General features: G+C 33.6%; 3 protein-coding genes across 3 annotated transcripts; 2 read left to right on the top strand and 1 right to left on the bottom strand.

Moving 5' to 3' along the window:
• Positions 1–2,020: 2,020 nt before the first annotated feature.
• Positions 2,021–4,289, top strand: LOC114712809 (cytochrome b-c1 complex subunit 6-like). The gene is made up of 4 exons (XM_028897351.1): positions 2,021–2,078; positions 2,941–3,025; positions 3,737–3,826; positions 3,913–4,289. Coding segments are annotated over exons 1-4 (210 nt in total). The 5' UTR covers positions 2,021–2,076; the 3' UTR covers positions 3,946–4,289.
• Positions 4,290–5,764: 1,475 nt separating this feature from the next.
• On the top strand, positions 5,765–8,764 carry LOC114712806 (uncharacterized). The gene is made up of 2 exons (XM_028897348.1): positions 5,765–7,410; positions 8,260–8,764. The coding sequence occupies exon 1, from the start codon at positions 5,942–5,944 to the stop codon at positions 7,331–7,333; it is 1,392 nt and encodes a 463-aa protein (XP_028753181.1). The 5' UTR covers positions 5,765–5,941; the 3' UTR covers positions 7,334–7,410; positions 8,260–8,764.
• Positions 8,765–11,497: 2,733 nt separating this feature from the next.
• On the bottom strand, positions 11,498–14,328 carry LOC114712830 (putative disease resistance RPP13-like protein 3). Its single transcript, XM_028897385.1, has one exon. The coding sequence runs from the start codon at positions 14,315–14,317 to the stop codon at positions 11,579–11,581; it is 2,739 nt and encodes a 912-aa protein (XP_028753218.1). The 5' UTR covers positions 14,318–14,328; the 3' UTR covers positions 11,498–11,578.
• Between the last annotated feature and the right edge of the window lie 10,475 nt (positions 14,329–24,803).

Here is a 24,803-nt window from a genome sequence, read left to right as displayed (position 1 = left end):
CGCAATGAGTTGATATGTAAATTTGTTTTAAAATTTTTTACTTAGGGCTGTTTGGTACTCAAGTTTTTTAGGGTGTAAATTCACTCAAGAAAAATTTAAAACTGTAACAATATTACTTCTTACTATTAAAAATATTAACCGTCAATATCATTATTTAAACAGTTCATATTAATTTTTTAAGTGACAAAAGATGAAAAGAATGATATTACTGCTATTTTGAACTTTTAAAATAAATTTGTACCCTAATAAAGACTGAAATCCATTGCCCTTACCAATCAGAAGCTTTTAGTCTCTTTCATTAATGTCCACTTCTTGACAGAGATAAATGGTGATCAAATTATCAACCAGACTATAGGAAGATATAGCATAATTCAATATAATATAACCCACCATTCCTTATGTAAACCAATGGGGATTATCATAGCCCTTGATAATATATCAATGTAATTACTTCTATACTGGTTGAGATCATGAATAATTCCGATAAAAAGTTATAACTTTTGGTGAGAAATTTTTTCCTTTGTGTAAAACCATGAGCAATTTCCCTTCCTTTTTCCGGAAGGGGGGGTTTGAATTAACTTTCTTGAGAGTGATTTTACATATTTTGAAATAAATATGTAAAAAAAATTTTGTCTTGATTTATGTAAAAATATTTATTTTAGCATGTGCCAAATTCCCTCTTCTTCTCATATGGAACTTGTTTTTGAAAAATCAGAGCAACAATCAACACAAAAAGTCAAACCAAGCAACATATAAAATCGCCACTCAAAAATTGCAACAACAAAAAAAATCATCTTAACGAAAACGAGGAGGAGATCTGGATGCTCCATGCTCATCTTAAATATAAGAGTGATGCCTAATTATATAGATTAAAAAAATTAAGTAAAAATTTTCTTTAAAGTATCTCTTCTCATTATTTACATTAAATCCACCTCCATTAAACTCTGTTAATATATATGTGCTAGTTTGGGGAAAAAAATTAAAAATTTAGAAACAAAATGAATTCACATTTTACATTTTATATTTAGAATTAAAATAAATTTTCAATTAACTCTTATGTTTGGGATATTATGTTTTTCAAAAGAAAACAACACCTTAAAATTCAGGGTAGAGGCCCCATGTCAGATGATAATCAAAACCATCCATATATCACTAGAAACTAGAAAAGAAACAATATTGAAAAGATTTGACTTGGACAATCAGATGAAGGCATATGATATTAGCAGAGCAGGCATGAGAAAATTCTTATAGTGTGCTAGTAACCTGTTCCTCGCGTAGCAGAAGATGCAGAGATCTCTATTAACAAAGCAATTCACAAAGGAAGATTGGAGAACTTGATTTACTGATATGGAGCTATCCATCCGCCATTGAGAACTGGCATTAAGCAAGTCCTTGTGAATTCCAAGAATCAGTAAAGAAATCAGTCATATAGGCTTTTTGACTGACAATCATTAATGCCATTGCTGAACCTGGATCTAAATTAAATCCCATCGTTATAGCCAGTGGTTCAACTTTAGTTCTTCTCATGATGCACAGCTTCGTTCCTGCGTTTCCAGATGGCACAGAGAATAACAACTCAGTGCTCGAGAACAAAAGTGTTCGAATGTTGGGTGAATTAGAGACCTGATCCGGGGAGCGAATTAGAGAAATCGCTGTGCTTCCATGTAAAAATTTTATTAATTGCGATGAGCGTGGATCGAACACACGACCTTCAGATCTCGCTCTCCCAACTGAGCTATCCTCGCTTCATGCTTGCTTAGAGGGTATTTAGCTATTGTTAAAAATACTTCTTAAAAATATATTTTGTAAGACAAAACAAACTTTTTTAAATATTTATTTTGTAAATCATAAAAATATTTTTAAAATTATTATTTGGTTTTATCCGAATAGCTGTTTTGTTCTTTTTCATGGAGACCCGATGGCACCAAATCTCAAATTCGGGTCGACCCGTGCCCAACCTGCTGACATCTTCGTCGAGCTTGATCCGAAACTCGTGCGTGGCTGAACCAAAACATCGTAGTAGGCAGTGTGTTACCACTGCCACGCCAAGATCTGTTCGCTGTGATTCTAGTTGCAATGTACGCCTCAAAGTTTCCTTCTTTCTTTGTTTTTCTCGTCTGGATCAGATCTATTTTGGTCGTTGATTTGAACGCAATGCTTCTTGGAGAGTAGCGTTTTGCCTATCTAGGGTTTGCAATTCGCTGCAATTTTATCTTTTTTGTTTTGGACGTTCTGTTTTGTTATCACAAGTTCAATAAATAGATGGTGATGCTGATTCGGGAACACGTTTTGCACTCCTCGCATAGGTTTCATTACTGCTCAATTAATGGAAAATTGATCTCATAGGAATTAAACACTGGAGTGCATATGTTGGGATTTTTCTCTGGCTGATCCTTGATTTTCTGATTTAGTTTAAGGAAGCTTCTTACTGTGTATTTCTTTGCAGTTGCTGAAATTGGGTTCTGGCTGTCATTTTGATGTATTTTTCCCCTTCCCTTGGTGGCCTAAAGTTTGTTAAATTTGTGCATTTATCCTTCTTAATATACTATTAATATTAATCTGATTTCTAAATTTGATTTGGCCAATGAATTGGATTCTGCTCCTCCATACTTAAAAATGATCCCTTATACCCTTGGGAAGCCACCATATTGTATTTGCATTTATCATATTTTCTCCTACACTCATACAGAAGGATGTAATACTACTGCAGAAGAAGCTTTAGATAAATTTCATTATATATTTGATGTCTAAGGTTTTATGGGTGCCGAATTCATGGTTTTCAGAATGTGTAAAGTTTTGGATGGTGTCTCATGAACATTACAACCAGTTTTGAAATTTGTCTGCTCTCTGTTTTTTTTTCCTTTTTTCCCCCTCCGGGGGTTTTTACATGACTTTTCTACCAGACATGCAGACTCATAATCTGTTTTATTGTAAATTTAGGGCTGACGAAGAACCTGTTGATCAGAAGAGATATTATGAGGACTCTTGCAAACCGAAGTGTGTGAAACCATTAATTGAATATCAGGTTAGCGTTTTGAATTACATTTCTTTGATCATATGTTTGTTTAATTGAGGTTGAGGACTTGAGTCAAAAATGATCTGCTTTTGCTTCTTACTGAATAACTGTTATTTGATTTTACAATTATTTTTTAATTAATTTTCTTGTGCTAAAGGCAAAGTGGCCAAATTGCTAAGTGCATCTATCAAACCAAAATCTTATTGCACGCTTATGAGACATAATGATATTATTCATTGACCTTTGCTTAGATAGACAAGAGTCCCAACTCACCATTCAAATAATACAAAGAAAGGAGGTTTATATTGTCTGTAGAATACAAGAGAAGAAAAAACCCATCCAAAGAAATGAAATTATTGCAACTCTTGCTGGAGTATGGAACAACACACATATTGATATAATAGTTGAATAGATGCCGTGAGTTGTGATGATGAAGAACGTAATTTGCGAGTTAAAACCTGTTGTTGTTTATTCTCCATTCCACCTTCAGGAACGAGGATCATTTTGAAGTCCCCGAGCGACATTGTTAATCCTTCATTCTTCCTTATCTTCTATTTATTCAGATGTAATTGTTACTTTTCTGTAAAGTAATCCGACTTAGCAAGGTTGGTCTGCATGGTGAAACATGATGGGCAGTTGAACCATTGGGTTCAGGGTTTGAATGCGAGCACCATCATATTGATGATTGCTGTAAAGTTAACCCCCTTCTACTTGCTACAGGCATGCATTAAAAGAATCGGAGGTGATGATTCCGGGCACAAACACTGCACCGGGCAATATTTTGATTATTGGTCATGTGTTGACAAATGTGTACGTATTACTTTATAATTCTATTATCAAACTTTTCGCTGTATGCTTTTACATATTCTGTACTAAACTTTAATCATACAATGCAGGTTGCACCAAAGCTATTCTCCAAACTGAAGTAACGGGAGAGACTTTAGTGTATCACCAGCTTCTCAGATTTTTCATTTTCAAATAACTACTCCTAGACACTTGATTTTGGACTCAAAAACCATACGCCTGCATGTATGGGCTTTTGCTGTGGTTGCTACGAAATTTTTAAAACAGGGTAACCTTAGATATTGATTAATAAAATCCTGTGAAATTGTATCTCTTGGAAAGTTTTGACTTTGGAAGGTTGGATCCAATATTGAGTTTTTGGTGTTGATGATTCTGACCTGTTGAATAAGTGGGTTTGTTGTAATATCTGAATTGTGCGTCACAGCTGCTCTACATATGCCAAGATACTCAGATTTTGTCTGTTTTTCATCGTGCACACATGTATTCAGAGTCATCTCTCTAAAACTTGAAGAATATCATATGGCCAGTGTTCTGCCGATAAATGCACGTTTTCTTTCAAATTTAGCATTACACAAGGATTATACACTTAAATTTTGCAAGGATCATGTAACAACTGAGGAAAATGAAACACTTGCATCAGAAGTCCATGTCTGATTTTTACTGACAAAATGCTAACTGACTACCAAAGGGACGACAACAAAGTGCGCGCTGCACACACGACACCCAGACTGCCACAGGAGCCATCAGTAACTCTAAGCCTCCAAGTCCAATTGTGTAATAGTAGAGGAGGAAGCCGAACCACCTTGATTTCTAAACCTCCAAGTTCAATTTGGTGTTAAATACTCTTCTGGTCCTAAATATAAGACTCTTTTTGTAATGTAATTTATACTACAAAAGAGGTTTTATATTTAGGATCGGAGGAATATGAAATTTCAATATATTTTATCTCTCGTATTTATCTACTTTTTTCAATATAATCATATATTAGTTACACATGTTAAAATTTTATCAAATAGTAATTGTAGATAACACACACATAATTAATAAGGGTATTTAAAAAAAATACTTTTTTATTATAAATAACTAATTTAATAAACTATTTTAATTTATTCAAATTAGCCAACTAGTTCTTATATTAAAAACCAGAGGTAGGAGTTGTTAGAGAGGTACCAACCAAAACAACCCTTTTTCATAGTTGCTGCAACCCAATCTGTAGTTTTGTTAACTTCTCTTTGAAACTAGAAAACAAGAAACTTGCCTAAAGATCCTACAAGGTTCAACACGTGCAGCATTAAGCTGCTACAAAACCACTCACCGCTCAAGACATTAATTCAGAAATGAGCTTACAATCTGTCTCAACAATAAATGAATCCTGAAGCAAATTCGTGGTCATCAATACGGCGTGCCCAAGAGACCCATTCAGATATCTGCAATTCACTGATACAGCAAAACCTTAAACCAGAATGCCAGTTCCTTTTCTTGTCATTTCCTTCAATTATAAGAACCATTCACAATCTAATTTCAATTGAGACATAATAATGGTTCCCATACCAAATTGATACACTGAGGTCTAGCACAAGGGGATTCCAAATTCCACTGCTTCACCAATAATTCTAACAGCATCAATCTCTGTATCCTGATATGAATCCTCATATTCAACATATTGGGCAAAGAGGAGTAGAGGACCAATCACAATATTTCCTTTTGTTGAGACCGTCTCGAGGGTCAAGGCATTATTCAAAGTCCGCCACAAAAAAAAAAGAAAAAGAAAAAGAAATATCTTAATAAATATTTTTATTTATCAATAAAAAGGTATTTATCCTGGCTAAAATCTCTTTTTAATTTTATTCTTTATGCCGTCACTTTATCTTATTCTTTTATTCTTTATGATGCTTGATTGATTCTTTCATTCTTCTTGTGATTCTGTTCATTCCTTGATTTTTGAATCAAACTTGATGGAATCCCACTCGCGTTCGAGGGCGTGACCGTTAAACGTTCAATGGCTTCTGAATTGTGTACATGGAAATAAAACCCTAATAACAGATTTTAATCCTTCGGATGAGCCTGTGCACAGACTTCGCTGACGATTCGTCTCTCCCATCATCAGATTAGGCCTCACCGATGATCGATGTTATCGGTACTTCCTCGACGATGAAGCTGCTTCAACCGGAGAAACGAATAGAGCAACACCGACAAAGTCCCATCAAGGTCCCGGACAATCTCAAGTTTCGTGGCTCGGAATCTCAAGGCCGTGAAGAACCTGAAAACCCATTACAATCGCAGAAGAAAACTAGGGATTTGCCCAATTTGAACAAATGCCATGCGTGTGGCTTCATAGTTGACGTTTGCGCTGGTAAGAAGAGACTCCACATCCTTAATAGCGAGTGGCGCATAGTTCTTCTCTGCAAAAATTGTCTTTCATCCATTAAATCTTCAAGAATGTGCTCGTATTGTTTTTCCGAATCGTCTGCGGATTGTTTTTGTTGTGAGCAATGTAAGCATTCTGTTCATAAAAAGTGCTTTTCCAAGTATAAAGACACTGCTCCATGGTCTTATGCTTGTTCTGGGTCGGAATTTTCTGTTTGTGTGGATTGTTGGGTTCCCAAATCAGTGGTTATTTCAAGAAAAAGAATGAAGACTGGGAAGGTTAAGAAAAAGGATAGGATTGTATTGGAAAAGGATGCTTCTAGGTTTTCGGATGATGGAAATTCTGCGGTTTCATTAGAGGATGTGGTTAAGGATGCAAATCTTGTGGTAGACGAGAAGGTTGAGGCTGCTGCTAGGGCTAGAGACGAGGCTGTTAAGAAGGCTGTGGTTGCTAGAAGAGCAGTCGAGGCTGCAAATAGTGCTTTAAGTTTAGTACCAAGGGGAGATGAGAACAGTTTAAACGAGCGCCTCAAAATGGGTGCTGATAAGGTTGTTGAGTTGTATCCTCCCGTAAGTAGCTCTCCGTCTAGTTGCTGCTTATTCAATTCAAGTTACTTAGATACTGCAAAGGCGGGGACTTCTAGTTCTGATTCACCTTGCATGAGGTCTAACCCAAGCAATTCAAGTGATTTTTTGAAGCATGAAGTTTCTAGTGATAATAACATGCACAAGGACTCCCATAAATATGTAATGAAACCTTCAGTTTGTATGGATGGGAGTGACAAGAGAACCAGTTCGAATGAAGGAAAGTGCATGGTTGATTGTGATTCAAAAGAAGAGATTGGAGAAGAGTTGATGAAGGAAGGGGAGGGAAGTTGTTCCGACAGGCAGATAAGTGGATATTACATATTGAATCTTGATCGCAAGCAAACAGAGACTGCGTTGCCTGGGGAAGAAAGATGCAATGGACAGCCTGACCGCTATTTCTTGAAATATAGAAGGAGAGTTTGTAGGTTAAAACCAATCTCAGATAGTAAACCAAAAATCCTCCACAGTAACAATGACACTAATCTTGAGAGTCAGGGCTCAGCTACTGAGGTTCCATTGAGTTGTTCTTGGGAATTGAGAACGTTATCTAATGGTTAATTCCAGTCATTTCATGCTCCTTTGCAAGCATCTGCTTATGAAGTGGATATTCCAAGATCCATCTTGAAAGGGCACAGGTACAGAAAGTTTATCCTTTCCCACTTATTGTTGTGAATTTATGGCCTTGCTTTTTTTCTTAACAAATTGTGTTTGTTATTATTCTGTATCCTTGTTGACATTCTAACATGTTACGTTCATTTTGTACTTTTGCTGCTCATATATTTTCTGTCATCATGCCAAAGCCTGAGTCTTTCTATTTTGACACTTGGAAAATGTGGTATTATTCACAGGATTCCTCAGATTTGATATTTCTTTCTACTGCTGGCTATTTGTTGATATTTTTGTATTATATCTTGCTTGAAAATTTCTTTACCCTCTTCCTGGATATGCCTGAGATTGTTTACAACGGGCACCTTATAACGAAGCAAACGTTGAAAGAATGTGATTGGGTCTGTGAGCTAACTTGCTTGACTTGCTGAACGATGTAGGTTAGGATGAACAAATTTGTATACGGTTTACATGGGGGCAAGAAAACTGTTTACATGAGGGCCTTTTTGCCACTATCTGGTTTGGCCCTCTGGTTCGTGCTGGCTGGCTGTACTATTGCGGGCTATTCTGCAAGATGCTAATTTTAACATGCAAATTTATGCTTGATTTGTTATTCTTGTGTTGTTATTTTGCTCTGGATGTAAAACCTATTATGATATAAATGTCACGTTATTAAAATCACTGATAGCATGTAACAGAACTCTGGCACTACATAATTAGATCGAATGAGGTGGGGATCGTAGGAAATGTTTATAGCTTTGACAACCTTGTATAAAAATTATAATTCTTCTAGTTATTATCGTTTATTCTTTTATTTTGCTAATAATTAAGACTAATGCTGATTCATCCTTTTTATGCTTGCCTCCTTTTTTACGTAGTTGACTGGAATGCCATCTAACGTGTTAACATCGAAATGGGTACAAAAGTCTACCCTAATGGAGCAGAAGACTTACCACTGGCCTTGTTTTTTCAAGTGTTTAAAAAGACCTTGGGCGATTAGCATTGATTTCTTGCAGTTCCAATCACCATACCAGGTTGGGTTTCATGAAAGTTGACAAGTTATTGATATAGCAGGTAAAGCAGATAGCCTTCCACGTGGGAGATGCTTGTTCTTTTTTCAAGATGTAATTTTGGTCTTTGTAAAAAGTTGGAATCCCCTTTGCCCTCTTTTTGTCTGTCTTCCTTTCAGTTTGAGGCTTTCTGTAATCTTTTACATTCTTTTGTAGAACGTCCTCACCTGTGTGTCATTCTGTATAGTTAGTTAGTTACAGTTCTGCAATTCCACTTATGTTCAATAGCTGCTTGAATTATGCTAGCTCTGTATCATGAGTTGAATGTTTCTTACTTTAAATGATGAATTGATCAGTTTACTTGTACTGAAAATGAGATCTGACCGTAGAAAAGTGAAATTTTACTCGATATGCTGGCAAAGCGAACCTCAAAATTCGATCAGTCTGTGTAGACAAAAAGTAGAATTTTTGTTGTTTGATATGGAGCTTTTGTTTTACAGAAAGCTTATCATGGTTATTTTGTTTCCTCGCATGGTTCTGCGATATGGGATGTTTCTTTGTTGGTTAACCTGATAATGTGGAAACGAGGCATGAAAATTCGTTCAGGCCAGAAATTCAAATAACGATGCCAAACCAACCAATCAGAGGATGTTAAGGGACAAGTCAATTGCTTGTTACTCCTCTAATCCTGTTTATAATGCAAAAGGAGAAGATATTTTTTCGTCCTCTTTATAAGGTACTGAGGGAAATTTTTTATATACATGTATAATTTTATTCTTTATTTATTATTGTGTTGGTTTTATTTACACAAGGTATAATATATATTAAATATGGATAAAGTTAGATAGTTGAATTTTAAATGAGAGTTAATGATCTTTAAAGTTTTTTTTAATTTGTGTGAAATATATTGGAAGTGAGTTATAAATAGGATCAGATAAATACTTGAATGAAAAACCTGTTATCACATACCAAAGCATGCAGGGGACAAAAAATTATTCCTTCGGCTACAAGGGACAAACTAGGAACTAAGCGTCTATCAGTAAATCAATTAGAAATTTGTTTTAAATGCCTTGAATTGAATATTCACTCACTTCATATGGCAACCACATGCCATTCGCTGAAACAACTATGAAATAATGCCTCAGAACAGACATTAGGGACAATATTTCCAATCTTAAATACCTGGCACATACAAATAATTGAATTGCAGTATCAGTAACAGTCAGTTCATCTGACTTTTCATCTATTTCTTGTTTTAAAGCCTCGAGCCCAATATTACTTGTAGATAGTGTGACCCCCTAAACTTTGTTTTATATTGATTAACTCTTTTGCTATGCTGACTTTTTAAATACGAACTTTGACATTAAATATTTTACAGGGAAGGAATTATATCATGAGAATTGAGGTTCTAAAGTTTTGGAAGCATACTTCCACTATAAATGGGCCGGAATCTAGAGAGTTGCTTGGAGCATTTTGACTCTTCTGAACTTGTTTGGTTGATCCTCATCAACTTGTTTATATTCATAGTACAGAAAGAGAGAGAGATGTCACCCTTCCTTACTTTGGCTAACTCCTTTAGCTGGTAATTTAATTCTTTTTTGTTAAAATCTAAATCATCCAAAATTTTATACTATTCACTATTCTAGATTTGACCCAAGCCTCAGAAATTCGGCGCATTGTGTTTGTCAAAATTTTCAAGATGCTGAATAAAAGTTAATGAAAACCAGGGGTGAGTCCACTGTCTGCATTAGGTGCTCATTGATGAACAACTGATGCTCAGCCTTGAAACAGTGCTGTCGCGCCATTTTAACTTTGAGCAGGCACCCCCTCCCATGTGGTCTCCACTTCCTCATCCTTCCATTTCTCTTCTTCATTTTTTTTTTATTTTAAACATCTCTATAGTAAAACAAATAAAAATTGCAGTTTTTTTCTAAAAAAAATTATTATATACTCTTCTAGTTCTATTTATAATATATAAATTTTTTTGTCCTATTTACAAGTTACACCATTAAATTTTTTGCATAAATATATAATTTTATTTTTTTTATTACTTTGTCCATTCTTATTTATACGCTTCAAATTGGGAGAGATATGTGTCCCTTTTTATAAGTTTCAATTTACATTTGTCTTAATATTTAATATTTTTTTAAAATTTTGTCTTTAACTATTTATTCCTTTTCTTTTACCAAGCTCTTTTTTTATTTATTGTCTCTCCCACTTACTTTTTTTTAAAAAAATAAATAAGAACATATTTAGAAAAATAAGTATATTTTTTCACCTATTAATTTCTTTTAACTGCCTTTTTTTTGTGATATGCAAATCGATTATTTAGAGCTTACAAAGAATGAGTATTATGTGAACTTTAGATTGTAGGGGTAAAATGCTCCCTCCTGTTCAAAATATAAGTTTCAAAATTTTGAAGGGATCTGTTTTTTTAATAAGTTTTAATTTGAATTTATGTGATTATTTAATTATTTTTTATATGTTTACCTCTAATTAGTTATATGCCTTTTTTATCTACTTTTTCCACTCATTTTGCGTGTTCTAGGAAAAAAAATTATTTTACATATTTATTATTTTTAATCAATTTTAAAAACTTTTCAAGTTGTGTAATTTAGTTATTTCGAGCTTATATTTTAAATTGGAAGAAGTAACTTATAAATTTTAAGATAAAGTTAATGAGTGTCAAGATTTTTTTTTGATCAAACATGTTAAAAGTAATTTATAAATAGGACCAAAAGAATATATAACAATTTTTAATTAATTTAATATACACTTTATCTTGACAGTAGTACAGTACAAAAGACATAATAACACATTAAAGGTAAAATTGATACTTCTGTAAAAAAAATTAATGATATGACCTATAAATAAGGCAAAAAAATTTCTCTTTACCTTATAAATAAGACTAGAGGAGTGTATGATAATTTTTAAGAAACTACAATGTTTAATTTTTTTTTAATCATAAAGGTGTTTAAAATAGTTGGCAAAAAACGAAATGTTGAGAATAAAAAGAAGAAGCTGGCAAGAAAAAATAAAAAAGAGACAAGGACGAGGGAGGTTACATAATCATTGTAAATGAAATATCATCACAGACACTTCAAAATCTTCAAACAGTTCTTTTCATTTTTCGTAAATAATGACGGAAATATATAAAATGCAAGACATGCATGGTTCTGCATGGCTTTCACCAGGAGTCACTTCGGCTCCATAAACCTTCAGAGATAATGAGATTGCACCCATCTCTCATGGGTCGACTTTGGAGCTGCATCTTCAGCGATTCAGAGGGCACTATTAGTTGTACCTCTCGTAAGAAAGTCAAGGACCAGAGCTCGTCAGGGAGAGCAGCCAACCTGCAGCAATCTTCAATGACCAAACGTCTGAGACATGGCATTACATCTTTACCGAATTCCCAGTGATAGAACTTCCGCAAACCTGTCATTTGAAATACCTCTAGTTGGGGAAACCCATTAATGCAACAGAGCTCTAACTTAGACCTTGAGGCTTCTAGAAACTCACAATAACGTAGTTTCAAAATCCTGAGGTTGGTAAGACTCCCTAACATGCTCATGACATTGCTATTCAAGTTGGTCCTTGAGATTGCTAGCTTGGTAAGGTTGGAAGGAAAGGCATTGACAGATGTCGGAATATCAGGAAAGCCATATATCTTCAATGTATTAAGATGATTTAGGTTTGGAAGGTATTCCCACACTTGGCCAACTCCTTGTTTATGCTTGTCCTCTTCCCAAAAGAACAAACCCAGTTTCCTAAGCTTTGGGAAAACACCTTTTCCTATTAGAGACACAGCGGCTGATTTTTTGTTTACGGCAACACGGGATAAGGTTTGTAGATTCCACATGGTCTTATTTTCTACATTTGGAAACTTAGGTAAAATCACAGGTCCACGCGTATGAAGATGTCTCAGTCTCTTAAGCTTCCACATTCCACTAGGGAAGGTTAAGGATGTCACAGGTATAGGACGCCCCAAGTCCAAAGTTTCTAGATTCCATAGATTGCATATGGATTCAGGAATCATGGCTGATCCTCGATAAAGGCTTGGTTGCTTGTCTATTCTTAAGTACCTTATATGCACTAACATGTTTAAGTTGGCAGGCATCTTAAACTTACAAAACAATGGAAGCCGTAGATCCAACACTCGAACAAGTTGAAACCATTTCACAAGCCTTTTTGTCTTGCTTGAACCAAAGTTGTAGCGAGAGTTGCGATCAAAGCAGAGCATGGAACGAGTGCCTGAATGGTCTTTGTTGCTTGAAGCAAAATAATCAGACATATTACATTGAATGGATAGCCTGCGAGGTTTGGTTTTCTCCAAAATGTTCACGTCCCTACAAACTTCAAAAACCTTCTCCTCCCTGCTCTCAGATATGCAAAGTTCTCTTAGCAAATCATGGATGCGACATGTCTTGATTCCCCCATCACTTCTCCTTCTTCCCACTTGAATTAAGCTACGATCAATGAGCTCAACCAAGTAGTCCTCTGCAACATCCTCTGTAATTCTCAAATCACTGTGAAGAATGAATCCTTCGGCAACCCATAGCTGGATTAATTTTCTAACAGGAATCTCATAGTCTTCAGGAAACATACCAAAATATAGAAAGCACGGCCTTAATTTTGGAGGCAAGCTATCATAACTAAGTTTAAGCACTATATCTTGTACTTGTGTTTCTGGTTGAGTGAGATATGAGTTGACATGGCCCATGATCTTAGACCATTCCCGGTATGACTTCTCCTTGTTTGCTAGAATTCCTGCAAGTACCACAATGGATATTGGCAAGCCACCACAACTTTCTGCCATTTGCTTGCCTAGTAACTCTAGATCAGAAGGCACACATTCTCCTCGAAACACCATCTTTGAAAAAAGCTCCCAACTTTCTTCTTCATTAAGAAAAGGGAGAGAGTAAGGAGGGGATGAGCTGGCATGAGAAGCCACCTCTTTCAAACGACTGGTAATAAGGATCCTACTGCTTTTATTATCATCTGGGAAAGCATCTTGTAAGCCATCCCAATGTTGGGGTTTCCACATGTCATCCAACACTATAAGATACCTATTCCCTTTCAAACAGTCATATACTTTGTCTCTCAATTCTTCCTCACTCAAATTATAAAATTCATCATATTCAACTTTGCCTTTGCCCTTTGATTTTTTCTTATTCTTGCTACTGCTATTGTAATTGTGAAAACATGCATTTGCAGAGATTGTCAGCAAGCATTTGAGAAGGGTATGCAAAAGCTCTCTAGGTCTATAGTCATTAGACACATAAACCCAAGCACGACAATAAAAGCGATTCTTAACATAATCACTGTTATAAATCTTGCGAGCAAGAGTAGTTTTACCCAATCCGCCCATACCTATGATGGACACCACATTGCGATGCAGACCCCCTTGCTTGAGGAGATTGATTACTTCAATTGTGTCTTGTTGAAAACCCACCACGTCATCTTCTTCCACGTCCCTTCTTCGCTTGTGTAGTAGTTGTAACTCCTGATCTTTTGAAGATCCTGCTGCTTCCTGGGTGTCGTATTTGATTCTGTTCTCATAAATCTGGTCGATTCTGACTTTAATGTTGTCTATTTTCCCTGCCACATGGTGTAGCAGCTTTGCATGGTCTACACCGTGGAGCATCTTGGACACCCAACTTCTCCTTTTGTGGCGGGCAACATTGGCAACATAGGTGTCGATGACATCCTCAGCTTCATGTGCGATGTCTGTGATTTGACGCACAACCTCTTGTTCGATCTCCTTCTTCTGTGTGTTGTGGTCGCTGTTCTTAAGGAAGACAGTCATCATTCTGAGCTGACTCTCAAGGAGCTTCACTTTGTCCTCCACGCCACATAGCAAATTGGCTTCGTGTGCCACAAGCCGAGACAAATTTTCCAGCACAAAACTAACTGCGCTATCAGCCATGAAGTGTGCACGATCAACACTAGAACACTGAAACAAGTGATACAAAATTTGAAGCACGAGACACTGCCAAGACGTTGGAGGATTTAAATATTAGCTAGTGCCATCAGCATCATCCCCCTTCCACGAGGTTGCCTCAAAGACTAAAGGTCAAGTCTTTATTGCCATCGGCTTGGTTCAGTTTGGCCTTTGATGGAAAAAAAGAAGAAGAAAGGATGGCGTGTGGGGTTTGGAAGTGACAAAAGAAGCGTGTGGGTCCCCCAAAAATTAATATGAATGAACCATGAAGTTTCGGAGAAGACTTTGGAAGAAGACTTCGAGACTAAGAGAAGACTTCCTGTTGCTGTTCATGGTTTTTTTCTATTTTTTTTAACGAGAGATTATGTGTGTTGCTGTAAGTTGTAGTTATTAGTACTAGGTGGTTTAACCTTTAATTTTTTTAGAATCGTAATCAAAATATATAACTTTTATTTATCAATTTATAATCTCAACAAATGTATTTACTGTTTGGAAATATATTTTAAAATATATTTATTGTATTCAAGTAATATTTATTTAATGTGAATGTTTATTTCAAAATGAGACTTTCAATTTTAATCAGTTGAGAAATAAGAGTCTATGGCACTTACACAAACAAATTTTAATGTGTTCCTAATATTTATAATTATGAGAAAATTAAGTTTAATTGAATGAGTTAGTTTTTCACAATATGGTGAATAAAAATTCAAATCCCTATTAAAAGAGATACTTATATTTAGTGCTTCATAATGTCTTGAATACTGGGTCTGCTTGGATTAGCGGTAGAAAAATAATGTATTTTCAATCTGATTTTTTTTTAAAAAAAAGTGAGATTGGGTAACAATTGCATCCAATAACAAGAGAATACGTGTGCGGCTGTGTGGCTTTTCCCCTTTTTATTCGGTTTCTTTATTCGGGCCACGGAATACTTAATGTGGCTTTATAAAAGTATCACCTAGATATTTTGACTACGGTTACTTGTTTATATTGCATTTTCTTCTGGTAAAAATTCTTTTACATTTCAAAAAATTATTATCCTGTGTACATACTTTTTCTCCTTGTAGATATGCGTTAATTGTTATATTTATTTATGCTTGAACGGAAAATGAATGCACCAGCCGTTGAACAAAAAGCTTTGTGCCTTAATTAATATGATTTTCCGCTAATGATGATAAGACAATACTTCCTCTAATTCCAAAATGTAACATCTATCTAATTGAGGGTTGGATTTGGTTTTAAAACATCACTTCATATTATCTTTCACATCTATTATTTTTTTTAAATTTATTCACCTAACCTATAACAAAATTCTATTCTCAGTCTTAAATATAAGATCTAGTTGACTAATTTGAAGATATTAAAAAAAGTTAAGTAAATTATTCTAAAATATTATATTTATCATTTTTTTCCAAAATTTTTTTAGCTTATAAATTGATATATAATCTAATGATACATATAAGTATTTAAAAAAAAATAATGTAACATATGCTATAATTAAGTTATTTTTTAGCTTTTTTAATTTTTTCAAATTAGTGAACTACGCGATCTTATTCCTAAATGTAAAATCTATTTATCATATTTATCAATTTTTTAAAATATTTTTATTAATATTTTCTCAATCATAATTATGTAGGAGATATGGAAAGAATATTAAGGGAAATAGTTATCGTGTTTTAGAAAAAACATATCATATTTTTTTATAATTAACTAACTTAACTAATATTTTTAATCTAATCAAATTAGTTAAATAAGCCTTACATTAAGGATCAAAGAAGTATTATTACATAAGAATATCTTAAAAGATTATGTCACGTTTAATATTTTGTATTTCATTAACCCCCCTCACGAGACAAATATTTAGCTGACATTGATAAACACAAAGTTTAATTCTTTTAGTGTTGTATGGTTATCTCATAACTCTTCTATTCCGAAAGGGAATAAATTTAATGAAATATTACATATTTGAACATTATTCAGTCTCTTTAAACGTAATGCTGCAACAAATTCACTTTCCTCTCTCGTGGTAGAATGCATTTCTCATTTTGGGAAAATAGAAGTATAATGGGATGTTGAAGCGATTAGAGAAGTCATTATTTGTAATGACTTACGCTACGGAACAACTCATACACTCTGAGATCCATATCGAAGAAGATTTTAATAAGCATTGTAAATGAAATGTTACAACCCCTTTATAATAGCTGAACTCTGTAATTAACAATACAACACATCATTTCAAATCACTCATTCTCTCTCTGTCTCCCAACATTAACACATTTATGTTACCTTTCCCACCTAGCTTTAGAGATAGTGAGATTGCACCCTTCAAACGCGAGTTCACGCGAGTTCACCTGATGCTCAGCTTTGAAAGCGGCGCCGTTGCGCCATTTTAACTTTGAGCGGCGCCCCCTCCCATGTGGTCCCACTTCCTCATCCTTCCTTTGCTCTTCTTCATTTTTTATTTATTTTAAACATCTTTATAATAAAAAAAATTAAACATTGCCATTTTTTTCCCCTAAAAAAATTGTCATATACGTTTTTAGTTCTATTTATAATATCTAAAATTTTTTGTCCTATTTACAAGTACACCATTAAATTTTTCTCATAAATATATAATTTTATCCATTATTTATTACTTTCTCCATTTTTATTTATAAGCTTCAAATTGAGAGAGATGTGTGTCTCTTTTTATAATTTTTAATTTATATTTGTATTAATATTTAATTTTTTTAAATTTTGCTTTTAATTATTTATTCTTTCTCTTTTACCAAGTTCATTTTTATTTATTTTTTCTCTCACTTTTTTTTTCAAATAAATAAGGACATATTTAGGAAAAGAAGTATATTTTTTCACCTATTAATTTCTTTTAACCGTTTTTTTGGTTATATGCAAATCGATTATTTAAAACTTACAGAGAGGGAGTATTATGTGAACTTTAGATTTTAGGGGTAAAATGCTCCCTCCTATTCAAAATATAAGTTTTAAATTTTTAAAGGGGTCTGTTTTTTCAATAGGTTTTAATTTGAATTATGTGATTATTTAATGTATTTTTTCATTTTTACTTTTAATTAGTTATATGCCTTTTTTATCTACTTTTTCCACTCATCTTGGGTGTTCTAGAAAAATAAATTGTTTTACATATTTATTTTTTTTAATCAATTTTAAAAACTTTTCAAGTTGTGTAATTTAGTTATTTCAAGCTTATATTTTAAATTGAAAGAATTAACTTATAAATTTTAAGATAAAGTTAATGAGTGTTAATATCTTTTTTCTGATTAAACATGTTAAAAGTAATTTATAAATGAAAGCAAGGAGTATATAACAATTTTTATTAATTCAATATACACTTTATCTTAAGAGTAGTACAGTACAAAGTCCACATAATAACACATTAAAGATAAAATTGATACTTATGTAAAAAAAATTAATGATATGATTTATAAATAAGGTAAAAAATTTCTCTTTACTTTATAAATACGAGTATGATCATTTTTAAGAAACTATAATGTTTAATGTTTTTTAATTATAAAGGTGTTTAAACTAGTTGAAAAAAAACAAAATATTGAGAATAAAAAGAAGAAGCTGGCAAGAACAAATAAAAAAGAGACAAGGACGCGGAAGGTTACATAATCATTGCAAATGAAATATCATCATAGACACTTCAAAATCTCCAAACAGTTCTTTTCATTTTGGTAAATAATGACAGAAATATACAAAATACAAGACATGCATGGTTCTGGATAGCTTCCACAAGAAGTCAATTGAAGATTGTTAAAGTTTAAGCAGCTGTAAAGCAGTAATTTTCAATACAACACATCATCTCTGTCTCCCTCCTTGTACATCTATAATGAGATTGCACCCATCTCTCATGGGTCGACTTTGGAGCTGCATCTTCAGCGATTCAGAGGGCCTTATTACTCGTACCTCTCGTAAGGAAGTCAAGGACCAGAGTTCGTTAGGGAGAGCAGTCAACCTGTCGCACTTTGCAATGACCAAACGTCTGAGACATGGCATTACATCTTTACCTAATTCCCAGCGAGAGAGCTCCCACAAATCTTTCATTTGAAATACCTCTAGTTGGGGGAACCCGTTAATGCAACGGAACTCTGACTCATACCATGGTCCTTTTGGAAACTCACGATCTCTTAGTTTCAAAATTCTGAGGTTGGTAAGACTCCCCAGAGTGCTCATGACATCATTGTTTAAGTTCAGAGCTGAGACTGCAAGCTTTGTAAGGTTGGAAGGAAAGACATTGACAGATGTTGGAATATCAGTAAGGCCATAAATCTTCAATGTATTCAGATGCTTTAGGTTTGGAAGGTGTTCCCAGAAATGGCCAACTCCTTGTTTATGCTTGTCACCTTCACGAAAATGCAAACCCAATTTCCTAAGCTTTGGGAATACGCCTTTACTTATTAGAGTCATGGCAGCTGATTTTTTGTGTACAGCAACATAGGATAAGGTTTGTAGATTCCACATGGTATTACTTTCTACATTTGGAAACTTTGGTAAAATCACAGGTCCATCCGTATGAAGATGCCTCAGTCTCTTGAGCTTCCACATTCCACTGGAGAAGGCTACGTAGCCGTCGTCTACCATAGATCTATCACGGCCCAAGTCCAAAGTTTCTAGATTCCATAAATTGCATATGGATTCAGGAATCACACAGCCTATTACTCCAAAAAAGTCTGGTAGCAGGTCTGACAGGTTTATTCTTAAGTACCTTAGATGCACTAACATGTTTAAATTGGCAGGGATCTTAAACTCACGAGACAATTGAAACGGTACATCCAACACTCGAACAAGTTGAAACCATTTCACATGCCTTTTTGTCTTGCTGTTGTAGCAAGAGTCGCGACCAAAGCAGAGCATGGAACGAGTGCCTGAATAGTCTTTGTTGCTTGAAGCAAGATAATCAGACATATTACATTGAACGGATAGCCTGCGAGGTTTGGTTTTCTCCAAAATGTTCACGTCCCTACAAACTTCAAAAACCTTCTCCTCCTTGCCCTCAGATATGCAAAGTTCTCTTAACAAATCATGGATGCGACATGTCTTGATTCCCCAATCACTTCTCCTTCTTCCCACTTGAATTAAACTACGATCAATGAGCTGATCCAAGTAGTCCTCTGCAACATCCTCTGTAATTCTAAAATCACTGTGAAGAATGAATCCTTCAGCAACCCATAATTGGATTAAGTCTCTGACAGGAATCTCATAATCTTCAGGAAACATACCAAAATATAGAAAGCACGGCCTCAATTTTGGAGGCAAGCTATCATAACTAAGCTTAAGCACTATATCTTGCACTTGTGTTTCTGGTTGAGTGAGATATGAGTTGACATGGCCCATGATCTTGGACCATTCCCGGTATGACTTCTCCTTGTTTGCCAGAATTCCTGCAAGTACCACAATGGACAGTGGCAAGCCACCACAACTTTTTGCCATTTGCTTACCTAGTAACTCTAGATCAGAAGGCACACATTCTCCTCGAAACACCCTCTTTGAGAAAAGCTCCCAACTTTCTTCTTGATTAAGAAGAGGGAGATAGTAAGGAGGAGATGAGCTAGCATGAGAAGCCACCTCTTTCAAACGACTGGTAATCAAGATTCTACTGCTTTTATTATCATCTGGGAAGGCATCTTGTAGGTCATCCCAATGTTGAGGTTTCCACACATCATCCAACACTACAAGATACCTCTTCCCTTTCAAACAGTCATGTATTTTGTCTCTCAATTTTTCCTCACTCAAATTATGAAATTCATCATATTCAACTTCGCCTTTGCCCTTTGGTTTTTTCTTATTCTTGCTACTGCTATTGTAGTTGTGATAACATGCATTTGCAGAGATTGTCAGCAAGCATTTGAGAAGGGTATGCAAAACCTCTCTAGGTCTATAGTCATTAGACACATAAACCCAAGCATGACAATAGAAGCGATTCTTAACATAATCACTGTTATAAATCTTGCGGGCAAGAGTAGTTTTACCCAATCCGCCCATACCTATGATGGACACCACATTGCGACGAAGACCCCCTTGCTCTAGGAGATTGATTACTTCAATTGTGTCATGCTGAAAACCCACCACGTCATCTTCTTCCACGTCCCTTCTTCGCTTGTGTAGCAGTTGTAACTCCTGATCTGTTGAAGATCCTGCCGCTTCCTGGGTGTCGAATTTGATTCTATTCTCATAAATCTGGTCGATTCTGACTTTAATGGTGTCTATTTTCTCTGCCACATGGTGCAGCAGCTTTGCATGGTCTACACCGTGGAGCATCTTGGACACCCAACTTCTCCTTTGGTTGCGGGCAACATTGGCAACATAGGTATCGATGACATCCTCAGCTTCATGTGCGATGTCTGTGATTTGACGCACAACCTCTTGTTCGATCTCCTTCTTCCGTTGGTTTTGGTCGCTGTTCTTAAGGAAGACAGTCATCATTCTGAGCTGACTCTCAACGAGCTTCACTTTGTCCTCCACGCCACATAGCAAATTGGCTTCGTGTGCCACAAGCCGAGACAAATTTTCCAGCACAAAACTAACTGCGCTATCAGCCATGAAGTGTGCACGATCAACACTAGAACACTGAAACAAGTGATACAAAATTTGAAGCACGAGACACTGCCAAGACGTTGGAGGATTTAAATATTAGCTAGTGCCATCAGTATCATTCCCCTTCCACAAGGTTGCCTCAAAGACTAAAGGTCAAGACTTTATTGCCATCGACTTGGTTCAGTTTGGCCTTTTGTCTTTTGATGAAAGAAAAAGAAAGAATGGCGTGTGGGGTTTGGAAGTGACAAAAGAAGCGAGTGGGTCCTCCAAACATCAATATGAACGACCTATGAAGTTTCGGAAGAAGACTTCCTATTGCTCAGCGGGTTCATGATTTTTTTTTTATAATTTTAACGAGAGATTTGTGTGTGTTGTAATTATTAGTACTAGGTGGTATTAACCTTTAATTTTTTTTATTAGAATCGTAATCAAAATATATAACTTTTATTTATCAATCTATAATATAATCTCAACAAATGTATTTACTGTTTGGAAAGATATTTTAAAATATATTTATTGCATTCAAGTAATATTTATTTAATGTGAATGTTTATTTCAAGATGAGACTTTCAATTTTAATCACTTGAGAGATGAGAGTCTATGGCACTTACACAAACAAATTTTAATGTGTTCCTAATATTCATAATTACAAAAAAATTAAGTTTAGTAGAAGGAGTTAGTTTTTCACAATATGGTGAATAAAAATTCAAATCCCTATTGAGAAAAATACTTTTATTTAGCATTTCATAATATCATAAAAAAATTAACCTTTTTTAAAATAAAGGGAAATGTAAATCATCATTTTCTTTATATAAAGCTGAGCAGTTTGAAGTGTTGATCACGAATAAGTAGGATACGATTTTTTGGTTTCTTGTAAGAAGGGGGAAAAAATCAAAAAGAAGACAACAAAACTACTCCGATTTGAAGGACCAATATTTGATCGTTGCATTTTGATCACGATATTGAATTAATTTATTAGGTGACATTGCAAAGCTCAACACGTTAATTCAATTTACCAACTTTTTTAATATAATTGACTTTGGTATAACTCTTTTTATATAATTTATTATAAGCAATTGGATTTGAAGTAAAATCATTCATAATTTTATATTCAATTAATGCAACAAATGGCGTACGTAATCCGGTAAGGGAGACAACATGTCGACATAAAAAAGAGCAAATTTTGTTGAAAAGATTAAATTGAAATTTACAAATTAGATGTCAATTATGTATTATATCATATCAATTGATTAGTGGTTGAAAAAGAAGTGAGAGACGCGTATAAAATGTGTGGCAAATATTGTAGTGAGGTAGATGTAGATAGTTAAGCTAAATTAATTAACATTAATTGTTGGTATTGTTATGTGTAAATTAAAAGTGGTTTTAATTGGGGATTTGTTAGGTGGTTGGGATTTTTCAACATCAAATTGGACACATGTTTTTGGATTTTGACGGCTAACCTTAACTCACATAAACACATGGAATGTTGCATTTGCACCATTATCTTGTGTACACACTTTTTCTCCTTCTAAATATGTGTTAATTGTTATATTTAGGAAGAATTAAAGAGAAGGATCAATAGGAAGTGATATTTATGGGAGAAGATCATAAAAATTAGAATTATTTAAAAGACTAAATATTCAAATATAAATTTAAAAATACCATATTATTCATATCCAAATCTCATACATTATCTCCTATATTCCTTCCTATATTTTATTTTTAAAACTAATTCGAATTAACAAACTTCACCAAATGAAAATTGATTTCTCTCAAGGTTTACAATCTGCCTTAAAATAAATTTAAAAAATATGCAAACATGTTTCATTCATGCAAAAATTAAAGTTTTATTTTCATTAAAATTAATTTTTTTAAACCCATCACAGGTTTTAATTGAAAATAAAATTTATATAATTTTATTAAAATTTAGATTATTGTATAATTTATTATATGCATGATTTTAAAAATTAAAAGAAATTTTGTATAATTTATTTTTTACTTTATAAGAAATTTATATCAAATTTAAAAATAAAAAAATTCATGTTAAGAAATTTAAAGAATTCAGATAATTTATTATAATTTTATAAGAACCCTCCTCGGAATCATTTAACAAAAGCCACGTAATTATATAATAAAAAAAACTCATGTAATGTTAAGAAATTTTAAAAAATATTTTCTTTAACTTTTTTTAAAAATTGTTTATATAGTAAATTATATAATAATCTAAATTTTAATAAAATTATGTATTTTTATTTTCATTTAAAGTATGTGATGATTTTAAAAAGAAAATTTTCATGTTTGATAAAGAAAATAAAATTTTAATTTTTATATAACTGAATAATGTTTGTTTATTTTTTTAATTGATTTTACGGCGGACTTCACTTTATCCTCCGCGCCGCATAGCAAATCGACTTTTGTGCCACAAGCCGAGACAAGTTCTCCAGCACGAAACCAACTACTACGTTCTATTTTTAATATAAAATTTTATTTAATTTTAATTTTGATCCTTAATATAAGATCTTAATCTGCTTTATTTTTTATAATTATTTATTATTTTCTAAACTAATAATTCTAATAATGATAAATCTAACCAATAAACTTGATTAGCAAGGATATTTTAAGAAAAATAATATTTATTTATTACAAATAACTAACTTAACTTATTTTTTTAATCTATTCAAATTAGTCAATTAGAAGCGGAGGCAGTATGTGATTAGCCATGAAATCTGCACGATCAACACTAGAACACTGAACCAAGTGATGGAAAATTTGAAGCGCAAGACATTGCCAAGACGTTGAAGGATTTAAATATTAGCTAATACTATTGATAAAAGAAAAAGAAAGAATGGCGTGTGGGTCCTCCACACATTAATATGAATGAACTATGGAGTTTCAGAGAGGACTTCGGAAGAAGACTTCCAGTCTGAGAGAAGACCTCCTATTGCTCAGCGGGTTCATGATTTTTTTTTTTTTTTTTAACGAGAGATTGTGTGTGTTGTTATTATTAGTACTAGGTGGTATTAAGCTTTAATGTTTTTTATTAGAATCGTAATCAAAATATATAACTTTTATTGATCAATCTATAATCTCAACAAATGTATTTACTGTTTGGAAATATATTTTAAAATATATTTATTGTATTTAAGTAATATTTATTTAATGTGTATGTTTATTTCAAAATGAGACTTTCAATTTTAATCACTTGAGAGATGAGAGTCTATGGCACTTACACAAACAAATTTTAATGTGTTCTTAATATTCATAATTATGATGAAATTATGTTTATTAGTGGAAGAAGTTAGTTTTTCACAATACAATGAATAAAAATTCAAATCCTCACTGAGAGAAATATTTATAATACCTTAAAAACTGGGTCCGTTATTGCATCCAGTAACAAGAAGATACCTGTGCGGCTGTGTGGCTTTTCCCCTTTTTATTCTGTTTCTTTATTCAGGCCACGGAATTTGACTACAGTTATTTGTTTATATTGCATTTTCTTCCGGTGAAAATTCCATGAACTGGCTATTTATTTAGATATTTCATTATATAGTTTCTTTGTGAATTTATTCAGGTCCAACGTCCATTAAAATTTTACCATGTTATTTGTTATTGTTGTTCTCTTTTACATTTCAAAAAATTATTATCCTGTGTAGATACTTTTTCTCCTTGTAAATATGGGTTAATTGTTATATTTAGGGAGAATTAGAGAGACCCAGAGAAGGACCAACAGGGAATGATATTTATGGGAGATGATCATAAAATTAAAACTATTTAAAAGGACTAAATATTTAAATATAAACTTAAAAATACCATATTATCCCTATCTAAACCTCCTACATTTTTTCCTATATTCCCTCCTATATTTTATTTTTAAAACTAATATAATACGAATTAACATACTTCACTAGCTCAAGTTTACAAT

This window comes from Neltuma alba, unplaced genomic scaffold, assembly GCF_004799145.2.
Source record: "Neltuma alba isolate B1F8T4 unplaced genomic scaffold, ASM479914v2 tig00011396_pilon, whole genome shotgun sequence".
Lineage (NCBI taxonomy): Eukaryota > Viridiplantae > Streptophyta > Magnoliopsida > Fabales > Fabaceae > Neltuma > Neltuma alba.
This window is presented reverse-complemented; position numbering and strand designations above follow the sequence as displayed.